At 47.7% G+C, this 15,970-nt stretch overlaps 1 protein-coding gene across 3 annotated transcripts; it reads right to left on the bottom strand.

Moving 5' to 3' along the window:
* Positions 1-358: 358 nt before the first annotated feature.
* On the bottom strand, positions 359-14,584 carry TAGLN3 (transgelin 3). 3 transcript variants are annotated; one of them, NM_001434884.1, is given in 8 exon segments: positions 359-826; positions 2,127-2,166; positions 2,169-2,207; positions 2,210-2,225; positions 11,026-11,027; positions 12,544-12,718; positions 13,900-14,081; positions 14,394-14,584. In NM_001434884.1, coding segments are annotated over 7 exon segments (594 nt in total). In that variant the 5' UTR covers positions 14,080-14,081; positions 14,394-14,584; the 3' UTR covers positions 359-684.
* Positions 14,585-15,970: the final 1,386 nt, after the last annotated feature.

Genomic DNA, 15,970 nt, shown 5'->3' with positions numbered 1-15,970 from the left:
CCATACTTTCTGGGCATCTAACGTGAGTCCGTGAAGAACTGGGGCTTCGGATTGCTCATTTCTGTATCGTCCCCCCAACCCTTTGGCCAGAGTCTGGCATAATAAGCATAAGGTAGGTACTCAAAAAATATGTGGGGGGCAAAGACCTTGTTCTTGAGCTCTTGGCTTCAGGCTGTCAGAGTGGGCAAAACTATTCCGAAACTTTTTACTGCAACTATCAAGATGACCGGTATAACCTTGTAAGGACTACCTGAAAGTTTACTTACATTTCTACAGCTTAATTCCATATTGCTAGCTTCTTGAATGAAATGATCAGCCCTGCCTGCAAAGTCCCTAGAGACAAAGAAGAAACGTTACATTTGAAGACACAAGACTAATTTGTTTATTAGGTGCGTTCTGTAAGTTGAGGAGGGACATTTTTGGCAAATAAATAAATAAATAATCAGACAAACGAAGGCTTCTAGGGCAAAGGAGCTGAGGAAGAGGAAGCGGAGTCTTTGCATAGTTCTAAATGAACAGGAGGTGGCAGCAGTAGGCAACGTGGATTCGCAGCAGAAATGCAGCACTTGCAAAAACCAGGGGCAGGAGGCTTTGAGAAGGTCAGAAGGTGACTAACTACTTCTTTATCATAGAGACCACGATGCGGCACTTTCGTCCTCACTACAGGTTGCGGGACGTGGCGTCTTACATGATCTGCCTGGGCATTCCATACCCGGTCATGCCTGCCTGGGAGGCTCCCTTGTTGCTGCCCATCTGTAGGCCTATTACGTTCTGTCCCTGGCGAAGCTGCTCCTCGGAAAATCCTCTCCGATTCTGCTGGGCTTTCCTGGGCAGAGGGAATGAGAGGGAACACTATCATTCCGTTTTTAAACCTTTCCCAAGATATGCAGTTAGACATGTTCTTTTGGGGGCCACCGATTAGAAGGACAGCCTTATTCTGAACCACAGTCCTGCCAGGAACTATGGTTCTACCCTGAGCTACGACCCTGCCCTGGGTTGCAGCACCACCTGGGCCATGACCCTACCACAGACGGGCCCTACTCTGATACACGACCTCTCTACTCTTAAGTGAATTTCCAGAATTTCCACAGCAAAGAACCAGTGCTGCTTCTCTGGAGATTTTACTCTCAGACAGCTTTCCTGTCTCTCCTCTCACCAGTTACCTCTAGCCCTTGTGAAAACTAAAATCAGCTCTTTTTTAGTAAGCATTTCATTCATCCCACTCCACCCTTTTCTGTATGGGGCCAAGGATGAATGTCCCACCTTAGAGCTGAGGGATGTAGTGAGTTAAGGAGGTGAAATTTCTTACCCTAGACAGACGTCTGCGAGCTTTAATGAAGAGCCAGATAGTAAATAATGCTGGTTTTATGGGTCACTAACAAAATGGGGGCTAAAACCAGGGTTTCACCTGGCAATATCTAGCTTTTCAGACCAGGTTCATTTACATTGCCACAAGCTGGTACCTTTTTAAACTGTCAAGAAGAGGGGATTAGAGGAATGAAGGGTCAATTATCTGTACAACGTGCTCTTTTCATCTCCCACTGAGCTATTGGGTTAACTTTAAGCTCCCTTGCTACCTCTCTCTGCCCCAAACAAACAGCAAAACAAATTTCTTTAGGAAAAGGCCCTTTACCGACACAACGATATAATTTATTATCCACTTCAGGCCACCTCTGAGAATGACAGAGAATGCTATTAATGGATATGCTAGGAGGACAGGACTGTTCCAACAAATAAAAACATATTTTACCTTCATTATGTGGGAAAATAAATAAATATGTGCATTCAGGGCAAGTTGGCTCATAATAAAACCAAATTCAGACATGAAGGTACATGTGAGAAAAGCCATTCAGTTCTGCTCTGCCTCAGGAGAGACATAAGTGGGCAGAGCGCAGTGTTCAGGTATCTGAAAAGCAGGAAAGCTCTGGTGGTATATTCACCTGAATGGCAGCATAGGTCTAGCCTTGTTCCGGGAGATTCAGCTGTGGGCTGTGTTTGCCTGTTTCTCGCCTGGACTTTGTGTCCAAACAGCTCCAGGGAGCTCCAAGGCTTCAGATGCTCACTTTTGTTAAAATCATCCTCGGCCCAGGGAAGGGGAGAGCGTGTGACTGGAAAGGTCTTTTTACCTGTGAAACCAAGACGGTTCTCCCCGGTAACAGCCATCATCTTGGTGACAGCAACGCTGCCCAGAGCCATCAGGGTCCTCTCACGGCTGCCATGTCCTTCTGGAAGCCAATGAAGAGATTAAAGCCAAGTGTGTGTCGGGGCCAAGGAGTCGAGGAGCATGGGGCTGGACCTCTGGGAAGAAGTTCTCATAGGAGGCTGTAGTTGAGCACACTGGAGGAGAGGGATACAATACACTCAAGTGGCCAAAGACACCATAGCCAAACTCTTCAGAAAGGAACAACAACAAAAAAATCTCCTGACTAATTATTCTTTATGTGGTGCATGCAGAAACCAGGTTCTAATCCATTCCCAGTTGCATGCATAAACACATTCCAATAACTGAGCAGCTCAGACAGAGGTGGGTCTCTGCCCTTAGCAGAGGCCCCAGCCTCCGAGGGTTTACAAGCAGTGGTGAGGGGAGGTCTGTGGGCAGGCTGGTGTGGGGTCTGCACAGGAGATTTTCTTCCGACTGAAAAGAGAAAGGAACTGCAAAGATATTGACTGGATGGATGAACTGCACCAAACCCAGGAGGATTCTTCCTTTTACTTTATCTGGGTTAAAAGGGTCTAAAATCACCCATGTGCATCAAATTGAGTATTCACTTGGTTCTTTGGGCTGGAGCCTGGCAGATGAAGAAAGGCAAATCAACACAGAGACTCCAGTGTGACGTGGTGAGAGGCTCTTCATTTTGTGCTGCTTGAAAGGAGCTAAATGGAGATAATAAATAAATGGCTTGCATGAGAGAGAGTGAGGGAGGGAGAGAGGAGGAGAGACTGAGAGGGAGTGAGGGAGAGGTACCCCCTCACTCAGGGGGAGGGGCACACTGTCACCGAAGGAGCCCTGACCCTTCAGCCACGGAGCGGACAACTGGCCTACAAGCAGTCTCCTCTTCCATCCTTCTCCCCTCCCCGCTTCTAGCCAGCTGACATGGCCTGGACAAGGAAAAGGGAAGTTGCTACTGTGTGCTTAGCCCCACAATTAAGAACCAGATCAAAGGCATACGTACGGCACAGCGTGAAGTGCAGAAGCTAAAGCCCCAGCTGGGGGAGAGTGCAGTGTTCACCTAGCAGGGGCTGTGAAAGTTAAGGGCAGACATTAAAGTTCCTCTCCAGACTGAGTGAACCATCTGCAATCTCCCGGGGCAGGCTGCTGCAGCCTAGTCCCGAGAATACAGAATTGCAGGGGAAAGGCAGACAAAAAGGAGAATGGAGCATAACTATAACAAAATAAACTATTAAGGCCTGTAGAGGAAGTCCAGCTCAGAGTTCCATTTATTCAAAGAGGAGGAGAGACAGCAGATCCTCATCTCTCCCCGCCCCTCCTACACTGCCACATTAACCACAGGACGATTTCCTGGATTGTGAGCCCTGTGGGATGGATAATACATACAGGGATGAAACTTTCTCAATGGGAGAGCCCCACACAGACGCAAGAAACAAGCTGGTGCTGGTGGAGAAAGGAGATCTGGGCAGCAGATGGAAGGAGCGTGGGCCCCCCCCAAGGGAACTGAAAGTCAGAGAGGAGGAAATGAAGGAGAGGTTATGAGAATGTTCCCTCTCTTCCGCAGATTTAAAGCATTTCTGGGACTGTCACTGTATCATAAGATACATTTTTTTTGATAGAACTGTCATGATGATTCTGAAATCACTGTGGGAGGAGATACGGAGAGGCTTGCTTTCAAGCAGTGAGCCATTAAAGAGAATCTCGAGAAACCGAAGCACATGGGAAGCTTAGAAAGGTCTGGGTACGTCACTCATCTCCACTCTCTACAGGAAGCACACCAGAAATCTGTGCCTGGTGGTTGGAAAGAGCACATCTGGCATGTCCAGGATCTGGGAAAATGTGGAGCTGGCAACCTGGCAAGCAGCCACAGATACTTTCCTGGTGCCAGGGGTGGGAAGCAAGCTCTGTTAAACCATAGACCCAGCCCCCATCCATCACATAGGGCTAACAACACACACTGCATGAGCCCAGAGAGGAGAGGGAGAACTAAGCTGGGGCAAGGGGAAGATATCCAGGAATGTAGACCTATAAATCCCACCCCACCCTCAAGCCAGAAGCATCCAAAAGGAAGAAATTGTGTGATTGGGCAAAAGAAGCTGGGTAAACAGGCATTAGACAGGGAAAAACTGGAAAACCTTTTTTAAAAAAGAAAGGTCCGGAGACAAGAGATTTGTTATAAATGATAGGCTAAACACTTTATTGGTTTCCCTGGTAGCTGAGATGGTAAAGAATACGCCTGCAACGAGAGACCTGGGTTCGATCCCTGGGTCAGGAAGATCCCCTGGAGAAGGGATAGGCTACCCACTCAAGTATTCGTGGGCTTCCCTTGTGACTCAGCTGGTAAAGAATCCCCCTACAATGCGGGAGACCTGGGTTTGATATCTGGGTCAGAAGATCCCCTGGAGGAGGAAATGGCAACCCACTCCAGTATTCTGGCCTGGAGAATCCCATGGACAGAGGACCCTGGCAGGCTACAGTTCATGGGGTCGCAGAGTTGAACGTAACTGAGCGACTTTCACTTCAAAAACACTTCATTATATGTGATTGTGAGCTCCATTTTGTAGCTGTTGCTGCTAAGTCGTTTCAGTCGTGTCCAACTCTTTGTGACCCTACAGACTGTAGCCCACCAGGCTCTATGACCATGGGATTCTCCAGGCAAGAATACTGTAATGGATTGCCATGCCTCCTCCTGGGGATCTTCCCAACCCAGGGACTGAACCCATGTCTCTTACATCTCCTGTATTGGCTGGCGGATTCTTTACCACTAGAGCCATCTGTGAAGAGGTGGCTCAGACGGTAAAGAATCTGCCTGCAATGCAGGAGATTGGGGTTCAATCCCTGGGTCAGGAAGATCCCTGGAGAAGTGCATGGATACACACTCCAGTATTCTTGCCTAGAGAATTCCTAGAGGAGCCTGACGGGCTATAGTCCGTGGAGTCACAAAGAGTCAGACACAACTCAGTGACTAACAGTTTCACCGACCCCATGGACTTGATATGATTCCTCCCAAAAGGTGGATGGAAAAATTAACTTAGGAAAGTTAATTAACTTGCCAGAGCTACCCAACAAGTAAATCAGGGCCAAGCTCTAACTCAGGTCTGTCTGAAGGCAAAGCCCACAAACAATCTAGGAGGCCACACTGCCATCTCCCACAGGCATAAAATCCCCATAAAATCTGGGGCACAAATTTCAAATGACCTCAAACCTTTGTTTTGTTTGGAATAATTTCTCAACCCTAGTCAGATTAAAGCAAAAGAAAGCAATTGAGGCCCAGAGATCCCCACCAGTTTGCAGATCAAGTTAAAATAATTATTGTCAAGATTAAGTAATATAAATGAACAGAAATCTGCCTTCTGCAACCAGTTCATGTCTATTTTATTTTCTAAAAGGCACACTTTGGAAAGAATTCTACTATTTTGGGTGAACCAAATGGGAAGAGAGCCTCTATTCCAGCCTCATTTCTCTTGCCAGTTCAGAAGCTCAGATCAAGTGCTATTGGGTAGAAGCGGGCTGTTTTTGGAGGTTGATTCCTGTCACTGAGAGTCAAACATTGAAATGTTTGAAGGAGCAGTGAGGTTGGGAAAGATCTGTGAAGTGAGCCAGTTATAAAGCCGCAAAAACTAAACTGCTTGAATCACAACCACACATCCATCTGCCTAGAACCCAGCCTGCTATAGAACATAGTTTCCCAAGCTTCTGGAATTATTTATCAGATGAGGTTGGGGGAACACTTTAAAAATATAAAAATTTCCTGACTTTCTTTAAAAAAAAAAACAACATGAAATTTGAGGTCATTCCCTGGAGGGACTGATCTGGCAGTCCTGGGTGGGGCCTGAGAGTTTGTATTTTTAATAATCTTTCCATATGATTCATGCCATCAGACAAGTTTAAGAAACATGGGTTTCACCTGGTGACTCCTAACTAGACCGATTATCAGAATTGAGGATCTTGAAAATTCACATCCTGGGACAATCTCCTGTGATGATTCTGATGCAGCCAGATGGACATGCAAGCACTGCCTCCAATACTATACTTTTTTAATTTTTAAAAACATCCCAATGTCTGATATGTGGTAGGTACTAAATTAAAGTTGCTAAGCCATAACTGCTTCCTTCAGAGCTACTCTCCACAAAGTCAGAAGTAACATCAATAGTTAAATCCACATTGGGGAGGCTGCTCAGAACCTCAGAAGCTTGGAATTGCTTTGCTTCCTGAAAACTACCCCTAGTTACTTTGACAAGACCGCTTGAAACTGCTGTTCAAGGCTATTTCTCCAAGAAAAAGAGGGTGAAAGAGGAAGAAGGGGGAGGAGGAGAATGGTTCTAAAGTACCAACTAGGTGCTGGACTTTTCTAGATGCCGGGAGTGTATGAATGAGACTGAGTCCAGGTGGCATTGGTGGTTTAGTCGCTAAGTCGTGTCCAACTCTTGTGACCCCACGGACTGTAGCCCTCCAGGCTCCTCTGTCCATGGGATTTTCCCAGGAAAGAATACTGGAGTAGGTTGCCATTTCCTTCTTCAGGGGACCTTCCTGACCCAGGGACTGAACCTGAGTCTCCTGCATTGCAGGGAGATTCTTTCCCGACTGAGCCACCAGGGAGGCTCAGAGTCCAGGTGGTGATCTGAGACCACTGGCCACAGAAGGAAAGTGATACACAAAAGAGAGGGGCCGAGTTTACATAACAGCTCAGGATTTTAATCAGGCTCCTGAACCCTTCCAGCCCCCTATCATAGGGGAAACTAATATTAGACTTGCAATTATAAAAAGAGATGGCGGCAAGGTAGCTTTCCTTGTCAGAATCTCTTAAAGCAACTTACTTGACAGCACTCTGTTCCCTATTTACTGCTTTATCACAGCGCAGTGTCTCCCCGGTATGGTCTTACAATCCAGCGATTAAAGGATCATGTCTGGGGGGATGGGCCAAGGGTTCTATATTATAAGGAACCCCAGTGCCCATAGAGTTTGAAGGCTTTTACCAAAAAGATACCTGAACAAGGATTCTGTTCCCTTAATTTTTAAAATGATTTTCATTCTCTTATGCATGTCTTTGGGTAGAAAAAATAACAAAAAGTTAAAGAGAAAGAAATAAGCCCAGAGGAGTCATCTGGGCAGGTATAGTCAGGTTGGATACTCTGCTTTCAATACTAAAACTCAGTCTTACATTCAAAGCTCTTGCTTTGGAATTACTTTTATTTTACATTATTCTTGACTCCACCTTGTTGCTCTTAGAATACTGGGTGGTTTTTGTTGTTTTTTTTTTCAATCTTTCTGGGACTTATAGAGAAAGCAGTCAATGGATGAAAAAAACATTTCTTATTTTCCTGAGTAATAACTTAGGCATAACCCTCAATTCTCCACTCAAGGTAGAAAACTATCGCTCTAAATCAGGGTGAAACGTCAGAGGGTAGGTTGGGCTGCTCTGTGGGCTTTATAAATTTATGCTCCTTGCCTCGCTGAGAAATTCTGTAGGGCAGCGGTTCTCAGAGTGGAGTTCCCAGACGAGCAGAAGCAGTATCACCTGTGAATGGGTAAGAAATGCAAATCCCTAAGCCCCACCCCAGACTTAATATCTCCAAAACTCTGGGGCTGGGGTCCAGTAATCTGGGTTGTCACAAGCCTGACAGGAGGTTCTTTCTGGTGCACACTGCAGTTGAAGGACCACTGCTGAAGGAAGAGCCCGCCACACACCAGAGTGACCAGTGCCTGGAATAAATGCAGTAACGGCTGCTCTGAGAGAAAAGGAGGCTTCAAGCAGCAGGCATTTCTGTAATGTCTCAAGTCACCACGGGTACTGTACAATGTCCCTGAACAGCTCTCAGACTGGGTGAAAAGTCTCGTCTTTTCTTACTATTGAGGAATGACACATACAGTGACACCTCCCAGAGAACATATATGGCTCCATATTTGGAATATATTCCAGGCACTGCACCCCCAGTATAAACCTCTCCAACACTCAGTCATCAAGGAGGGGAACACGAAGACGGCATAAAACCATGTGTCCCAAACCCTCGTCAGTAGGATTATGGGGAAGAGTGATCAGATTTGATTGATTTTTAAGTCTTGTCTACTCTGACATTCTAGAATTCTAGGTGTCTAATGCTCATTTTGCCTGGTTATGCATGGGAACCAAAAAGGGTATTTATTGATGGATTGACAGCAGAGGGAAAAAAACCAACGTTTATTAGGTGTCTCTTAGCCAGGCATCACGCTAGGCATTTTATACATTTAATCCTTGCAAGAATCCTACAAGGGAAGAGCTGATTATAGAAGGGAACTGAGCCTCTGAGAAACTAAGCAGTCTAACCAAGGTCTGGAGCATGACGCTAAAACTCACGCTCTTCCCATAGTACCAAGACCCCTCGGTTTGGAATAGGCAAAGCAATATGTATCATGGGAAAAACATGAAGGGTAATGACCATAGAGGTGGAAAAAAGTTAATAAAGAGACCCAAAAGATGGCCCCTCATTTTGGAGAATGGCCAGAGGTGAAGCCACTGGAGATGACAGAGAGAGAAAAGGTCATCCAGGCAACCCTACCGGCCGCTGTGTGAGGCCCTTAATGAAGTCCATTCATTCCAGACAGAACATGCGCCCTTCCAGCCTTGCTCCTGCTGCCCTCACTTTCTGTTAGTCTTTTTAAAGAGACAATGATAATAGTAACTTGAAAATTGCTATCATATTTTATGGTCTACTCTTCCACAGTAGAAGCACTGCGCTAAGCACTTTTAACGCATTGTCTCATTGACGTCTCACATCAACCCTGCGAAATAGACACTATTATTCCCATTTTACAAGTGAGAAAATAGAAGCTTAGAAAAGCTCATTGGTAAGTGGTGGAGCAGAGGTTTGAACCTGGTGGTCTAATTTCTGACTTAGGGGCCTGCACTCTCCTACCCTCCAGGGTGACATTTCTTTGCACGCTTTGTGACCAGCACACTCACTTGCTCTCATGCATTATCTCTTACACACACAGACACCCCTCCTTTTCGGGCTCCTCCCTTTCTCTTCTTCCCCCTTTCCCTCCACAGAAGAGATGCTGAAAACTAACCTCCATTGCTCTCCAGAGTCACAACTGAGATGGCCCCACCCGTCCTTTCCAGGGACCTGGGGTGAATCCCAAACCTGCCAGGCATCCATGAGAAAGACCTCTCCTTCCATGGCTCTAAGCTGCCCTCACTGCTCCTCTATCACTGAAAGGAACAGGTCACCCAGCTTCCTTCAAGGGGAACTCCAGTAACCTTATCTGTATCTCTGTAGTTGGGTTGTTTTTTAGATCATTTAGCCCTGGGTTCCTTCTTAAGGCCTTGAACCTTTTATTCTGGTTGCCCCCAAATCCATTCCAAACATTTCACCTTGTATCTAAAAGGGGTTTCAAGATAGAGGATACCTCTGGGGCGTCTGCCTATCTAAACAACTGAAGCTAAAAGAGAAGGCATTTGGCAAGCTTTGGGCTCCTGCGGCTTTATTCATCTGCGACATAAGAGCAGCACAGAGTCACTGGGCAGCCATGGGCAAGCAGACGCCTTACTTAGGAAGATGCCAAGCAGGGGAGACAAGGCACTGAGAGCTGTCGAGTATAAAGTGCCTGCAGACAAGGAAGAGAAGTACCCAGGCAAGGAGGGCTGGCCCCTTGGAGCCACAGCTACCATGACCACAATGCGTGGAATCAGGAGTGAATGTGAGTAATGTGAAATTTGATGACAGCATTAAAACCACAGGTCAGGTGCAGAAGAGCAAGAAGAATGTGAAACTAAGCTGAGGGGATGGCCGGTCCAATAGCTGAGCACACAAACATGGACACCCTCTCACGCACATAGGCATATCGACACCTGCCCGCCTGCCCAGTGGCATCCCTTAGACTCCAGCTCACTCATCCCCAGACTCGCAGGGGACCAGCGGCTCTGGCAGAAGGATCCAGCCTCATGCTTGTTGGTGCTGTTGTTCCACGGCTTTCATTCCTGGACTCACCCAGGGCCACATGGCTCCCCGATCTCTGCTCAAAGTAACTCACTTTCCTGCCTCTGGCTCCATTGTATGGTAACCAGCCCAAGCTGCAGACAAGCCTCCTGGGGGATGTCAAGTATCCCTTCTAGCACACAGAATGAATCTCCCAACCTCAGTCCTGAGTTGTCCCTCCATGGAGGGGCCCACCAGGTCCTGGAGCCTCTAGACACTCTGAAGTATCTGTTCTATGCCAGCTCTCCTGACCACAGCATCTCAGCCACAGCGCCCTAGCAGTAATCAGTTGCCTTCCTTATTTCCTTTACAGCCCCATCTTTCTTTGCCCTGGGAGCCCACCTGTCCACCTCAGAGTGTCTGCTTTTCCCCTTTTCTCTAGGAGTATCACCCTGCCTTGGAGCCCACCCTTCTACCACCCCATCTCAGGCTCCTGCTGTCACACTGATGCCCCTCAACTTCCTTCTTCCCTGAGAGCTAGCTGATGCCTGGGGTTGGGGCAGGTAGTACAACATACATAAGTAATTGTGGGTGAGCTCTAGTTTCATCATCACCTACTCTACTTATCAGGGAACCCTTGCCCCTGTCCTCCTCCCCCTCACTGCTAGCACCTCCTGTGCCTAAAGTTCACCTCTGTGGTCTTTGGAAAAGAGGAAAGACAAGAAAAGCCTCCTCAGCACAGAAAAGCACCCTTGGGCTCCCCACCTCCCCCAGCCCTCCCAGTTTCTTCCTTAACCTATATACTTCCTGTACTCGGTAGGGTTGGGGCACTCACTGGGACCCCTTCCATTCACACAAACCTGCCAGCACAGGGGCTCTCACCTTCCGTCCCACACAGCCCTGAATCATACTCCCTCTCCTCCTCATCTCCTCACTCATGGTTATGACTCAACAGCACACTCCTGGTGTAGGGGAAAGAAATAGCATGCTGGCCAAAGCATGGCATGCAGACGAGTGAAGGCCCTACTCTTTGATATCACAGAGCGTGGGTTTGAGTCCTGGCTCTGCTAATTACTAGCCAGTCATACGACAACACCCCCTCTCCTGAAATTGTTAGGAGAATTGATTGGTATTATGCAGAAAGGCAGTAGTACCGTGCCTAGTGTTGAGGAAAATATTGATAAGCAATAGGTATTATTAGCAAGGAAAAATCAGCATAGTTTTGACCTATAAAGCAGGGACTAAAGCTGAACGATGACATTCTGTGGGGATTTGGAGGCTAGTGTCCGTGAGGTTCAATGGCCTGGCCCGAAGGTCTGAATATCTGAGCTTCTAAATAATAGCAAAACATGACTGATAAACTGATCGGCCTCTTAGGATTTTTAAGTACTCATCTGTTCTCTGCATGACATGGAGACAGGGTGTGTGTCGGGGGGTGAGGATTAAGGAGGCAATTGCTTCTTTATAAGGTGTTTAGTAGAATGGTCCTCTGCTAGAAATATGGTTCAACCATCATCTGAATACCCCTTCATATATCATTGTCTCCTGATCCCAGGAAAGTCTGTTCATTCTCATTGTCAGTAGAGCCACTTGGGCCACTGCCCCGAGTATCCTGTTGATTGAACCACCGATGACAGCTGGTGACAATGAGTATGAGAGTGAAGCGTCAACCTGGTAGCCCTGCTCACACAAGTCCCTCCCTCTCCTCACCGCGGCAGGCCTGGTGTGGAAAAACATGCTTGGATGGAAGTGTACATTTGGGCTCCAGGGGACTCTGAGCCCTGTGACCGTGGGTCCCAAATTCTCTGGTGGTATCTCCATCCACATCACTTTCCCTAATGGTGGTGGATTGATAAATATGTCTAGAAACTTGATTTCCTTTTTATGCCTTGTTAGATTTCTTAATTCACAACTATAAAAGAAAAAATCATTTGTCACTGTCTCTGAGCAAATACACATCTGCAAGGCATAGTCATCAACCTCCCAAGTAATCATTTAATACAAGGCTGGGGTGCTATTATTTCTCAGATTGAATGACAAAGTTGTGCCAGGCAGCTTTGTCTATAACCCTGGCTGCTGGTGAGTCAGAAGCATACTTGCCGACCCCCATCCCCTCCAGGAACTATCATTTGTAGAGAAAATTATGTTGTGGGAGGAGTAAAAGAAAGGAGAGGCATCCATGCAACCTTGTTAGCTTCTTCTCCACAGAGGCTTCTGTTTATGCCTTTAGTTTGCGGGGTCCCTGCTGTGTCCCGAGGTGTGTGTTCCTTAGAGGAGGAACACTTGCAATAGAACATCACAAAGTAGGAGGCAAACAGCGCGCCTGGGTGACAGCTGATAATCCTCTCACATTCTCAAATCACATGTGCACACACGCATGGAAGCACACGGAAGAACACTGTGGGCAGGTTTCACAAAGAGAAAAGCAAACGGGTGGGGGAGGGGAGAATGAGCCGAAGGCATGAGAAAGCTGTTTACCTTCCCACAGATCCACGGTCTGAAAAATGTCGGTGGTCCTGACACCATAGATCTCCGCAGCTTTTAGGAACTGGGAGATCTGTTCCATCTGCTTAAAAGCCATCTTGGACTCTGAGATCTTGGGAATGGGCTCTTGTCCTGGTGGGTATAAACTGTTTATCAGCTTGCACAAGACCTGAAGAAGGAAAGGGTGGGGGTGGGGGTACAGAATCAGTGTTTCCCTTTGTATTTACTAGTCCCTAAATGCAAAGTGAAATCCTGGCCCCCACAGGGCACAGACTACAGGTTTGGGCCTGGGCCAATCTGGCACCCCAGAAAGGCATGGGCTCTGAGCTGGGTGGCCAGGCTCCCACACTGAATCCCAAAAACCCATCCTCTGGCTGCTCCTGACCGTGATGAGGCCACTAGCTTGGGAATCCTCTTCCCTCCTAACTCCTCCCTTCCTTTTTCTGGGTGAGGGAAAGACTGTTTAGAGAGGGAATGTGTGCAGTGATGCAGTCACGATTTCAAGCTTTCTATGGAGGGATGAGTTAGTGGCTTCCAGAGAGGTAGAATGATATAGTATTATTTCTTCCATCAAAAGGCAGATCAGAATCAGGCTTCAATAATGCATCGGGTAAGGGCTAATGATATGTAAAGGAACCAAACCGGGTGGCTCCCCCCAGATACCTATAACCAAAGCGCTGGGCATAACCCAACAGAAGCCTGGGACAGCCGTTATGTAACAGTAAATCACAGCCTGTGGGAAAAGACCGGCTTGTTGGCATCAGCAGAGCCTGTGGTCCCCATCCACCCAAATACACAGCAGCATCTCCTTAGAAAAGCAGTTATCAAATAAGGATTCCCTTCAGTTTCATGAGAACCCATCCATTCAACAGACAGGCACTGAGCATCCCCAAGGCAGATAGCTCCAGGAAGAATGGGAAGGTGGTGAGTCCTACTCCTCCACCCCTTCCTTTGTTTTACTATATAACCAACCTATTACTCCTGGGGGAAGGAATCCCCTCCCCCCCACCCCTCATCTCCCTTCCAGGAGCTGATGCACCAAGAAGGCTGGAAAGATCTCAAGGAAATACTTATCTCTACTCTCGCTGTAAAGAGCAAAAGGGCTTCCAATCTGCCAGCAACTCAGAAGCAAGCTGTGATGTCTGGGATGGGCGGAGGGTACTCTAATCTAGCGAGGGAATTCTAGCAGGGAGCCCAGATCGTCCATCCCCGAAGAGATAAAGGCATTCCCATCTCCATCCCCACGAGACAAGAGCTTGGCAGCCATCCTCACGTAAAAAGAGGAGACCCTGGAGGGCTTCCCTGCCCACCGCTCGCCCCTCATCCACTAGGATCGTTGCCGGTCCTTACCGTTCCGTCCATCAACCATTTCTGAAAATGGGCCCTGCCCGGGGGCGGGTGCTCTATGTCCTCGGCGCACTGAAGGATGATCCAGTCCACCAGCTTGTTCTCCAGGTCCGCGTCGTACTTCTGCTCGATCTTCTCCTGCACCTCTCGGCTTAAGCCGTAGCTCGGGCCCCTGTTAGCCATCTCTGGAAGAGAAGAGAGGACACGCGAGGCATCCACACAATAGAGCACCCGCCCGGCTCTCTGCACCCTGGGCTGGGATGTGGCTGGGCCGCCTGGCCCGGCAGCAGCAAAGCGGGCAGACAGCCGGGCGTGGTTTAAATCAAGGAGCCAATGAAGTCACTGGGGTTTCACCTACAAACGGGAGAGAAAAGCGCAGCCACGCGCCAGTGACTCTTAGAATAAAGCCCCTGTCTGTCCGGGGGGATAGGGGCTGGGGGGTGGGGGGATGGATGCCACCTCTCAATCCCGCCTATCAATAAGACGAAACGACGCACCAGGACTCACAATCAAGCCTGAAGCCCCGGGGCAGCAAGGGGGCTGGGTGGTAGTCGTTTCTTCCTTCCTCCCAGAGGCACTTTTGCAAAGGCAGGAACCCTGAGATGGGAGAGAGCAGGTAATTAACAGGCAGGGAGGAAGGCCCCCTTGACGTTGCGCTGCTGATGCTACAAGCGCCTGGGAGAAGGGTACACTGATTCGATTTTCTCATGGCTGAGGAGGGTCAAACCAGGGCCGTTGCTAAGAGCCTTCCAAAAAGCCAGCCCTCTCGGGTGTCAGTCAAGCCCGCCCGCCTCCCTCCCGCGGAGAGCTGCTTTCTCAGCCGCACGATTCTCTCCGCTGCTCCGGGGGACAGCCGGCGTGGCGCACGAGGCCCGCGCACAGCTGCGCAGGGGCAGGGGCCTGTGGGAGAGTCCGTTCTCTCAGCTGTCCATCTGTCAGGAGTTGCCAAACCACTTTGCCCCTGCCCGGAGGGGAACAGTTGTCTGGTGGGGCGGGAGGGACGGGGCTGGGAGCTGCAACGCTCTGCTTGTTCTGTTTCCAGGCGGATTTCATCCAGAAACTTCCATCCCGGTGGGAAACCTCTGTGCCTCAGTTTGACTTATTCAAGGAGTATAGCGTTTTAATGCGATTTTTAAATCTGGAAACACTGAGTACACGTTTTATGAATTAAAGGGAGCTCAATGTACGAAGAACTCTTGGAGTGAAAGATTTCTATAAAGATGTCATCTGTTTATTTTAATTAAGGACCAGGAAGGCACAGATAACACGCTGTCAGTGGTCACTGCGTATTTGGTGTGAGCAAACTAGACCTTGCGAATAATCTTCAGACCTAAGTTGGCCTGAAATTTTTAGAACTGCTGAAGGTCTTGGTGGTTTGTCTTCCTAGACTATAAGTCACTTGGAGGTAAGAAGTCTTGTTGGGACTTCCTTGGTGGTCCAGTGGTTAAGACTCATATGTTCCACTGCAAGGGGACATGGGTTCAATCCCTAGCTGGAAGACTACTAAGATCCTGTATGCAAGGAGATGTGGCAAAAAAAAAAAAAAAAAAAAAAATTAAGTCTTATTAGTGTTATGTAAGTCTGGGTACTTTTCATGGGAAAAACATCACAAATTTTCTTTGGTTTATTCAACAACAACAAAAAAAAATTTTTTTTTTTTTTTTTTGAGTATTTAACTGTGTGAAGTACTGTTCTGGAGAGAAATAAAATATAAAATTTTCCTCTGGAATAGATTGATTAGTTGACTCAGAACATTAGATAAAACAAGTCTAGCACATGGGATAGTGATCTTTGTCCCTGTGGGAAATTGATTTGAAGCTGTGCAGGAAATGACCTCAAACAATACATGAATTGAGAAAAATCTCCTGCCAGCTGGGGCCTGGACTCCTGAAAATCTAATTACTTCATAGTTATGTGGGTGGTTTGCTTGAGAAAAGGCTTAGTGGCCAGTAGCTGAAGGAGTAGGAGAGAGAATCCTGTGAAAAACAAATGGTTGTGAGAGAATCTGAGCTTTGAGGAGAGCAGTAGGTTAAAAAAAGGCTTGAGAAGGTCTGACCATCACAGGTCTGGAGGC

This window comes from Bos taurus, chromosome 1 (assembly GCF_002263795.3).
Source record: "Bos taurus isolate L1 Dominette 01449 registration number 42190680 breed Hereford chromosome 1, ARS-UCD2.0, whole genome shotgun sequence".
Lineage (NCBI taxonomy): Eukaryota > Metazoa > Chordata > Mammalia > Artiodactyla > Bovidae > Bos > Bos taurus.
The sequence above is the reverse complement of the archived record's forward strand: the minus strand, read 5'-3'. Positions and strand labels throughout refer to the sequence as shown.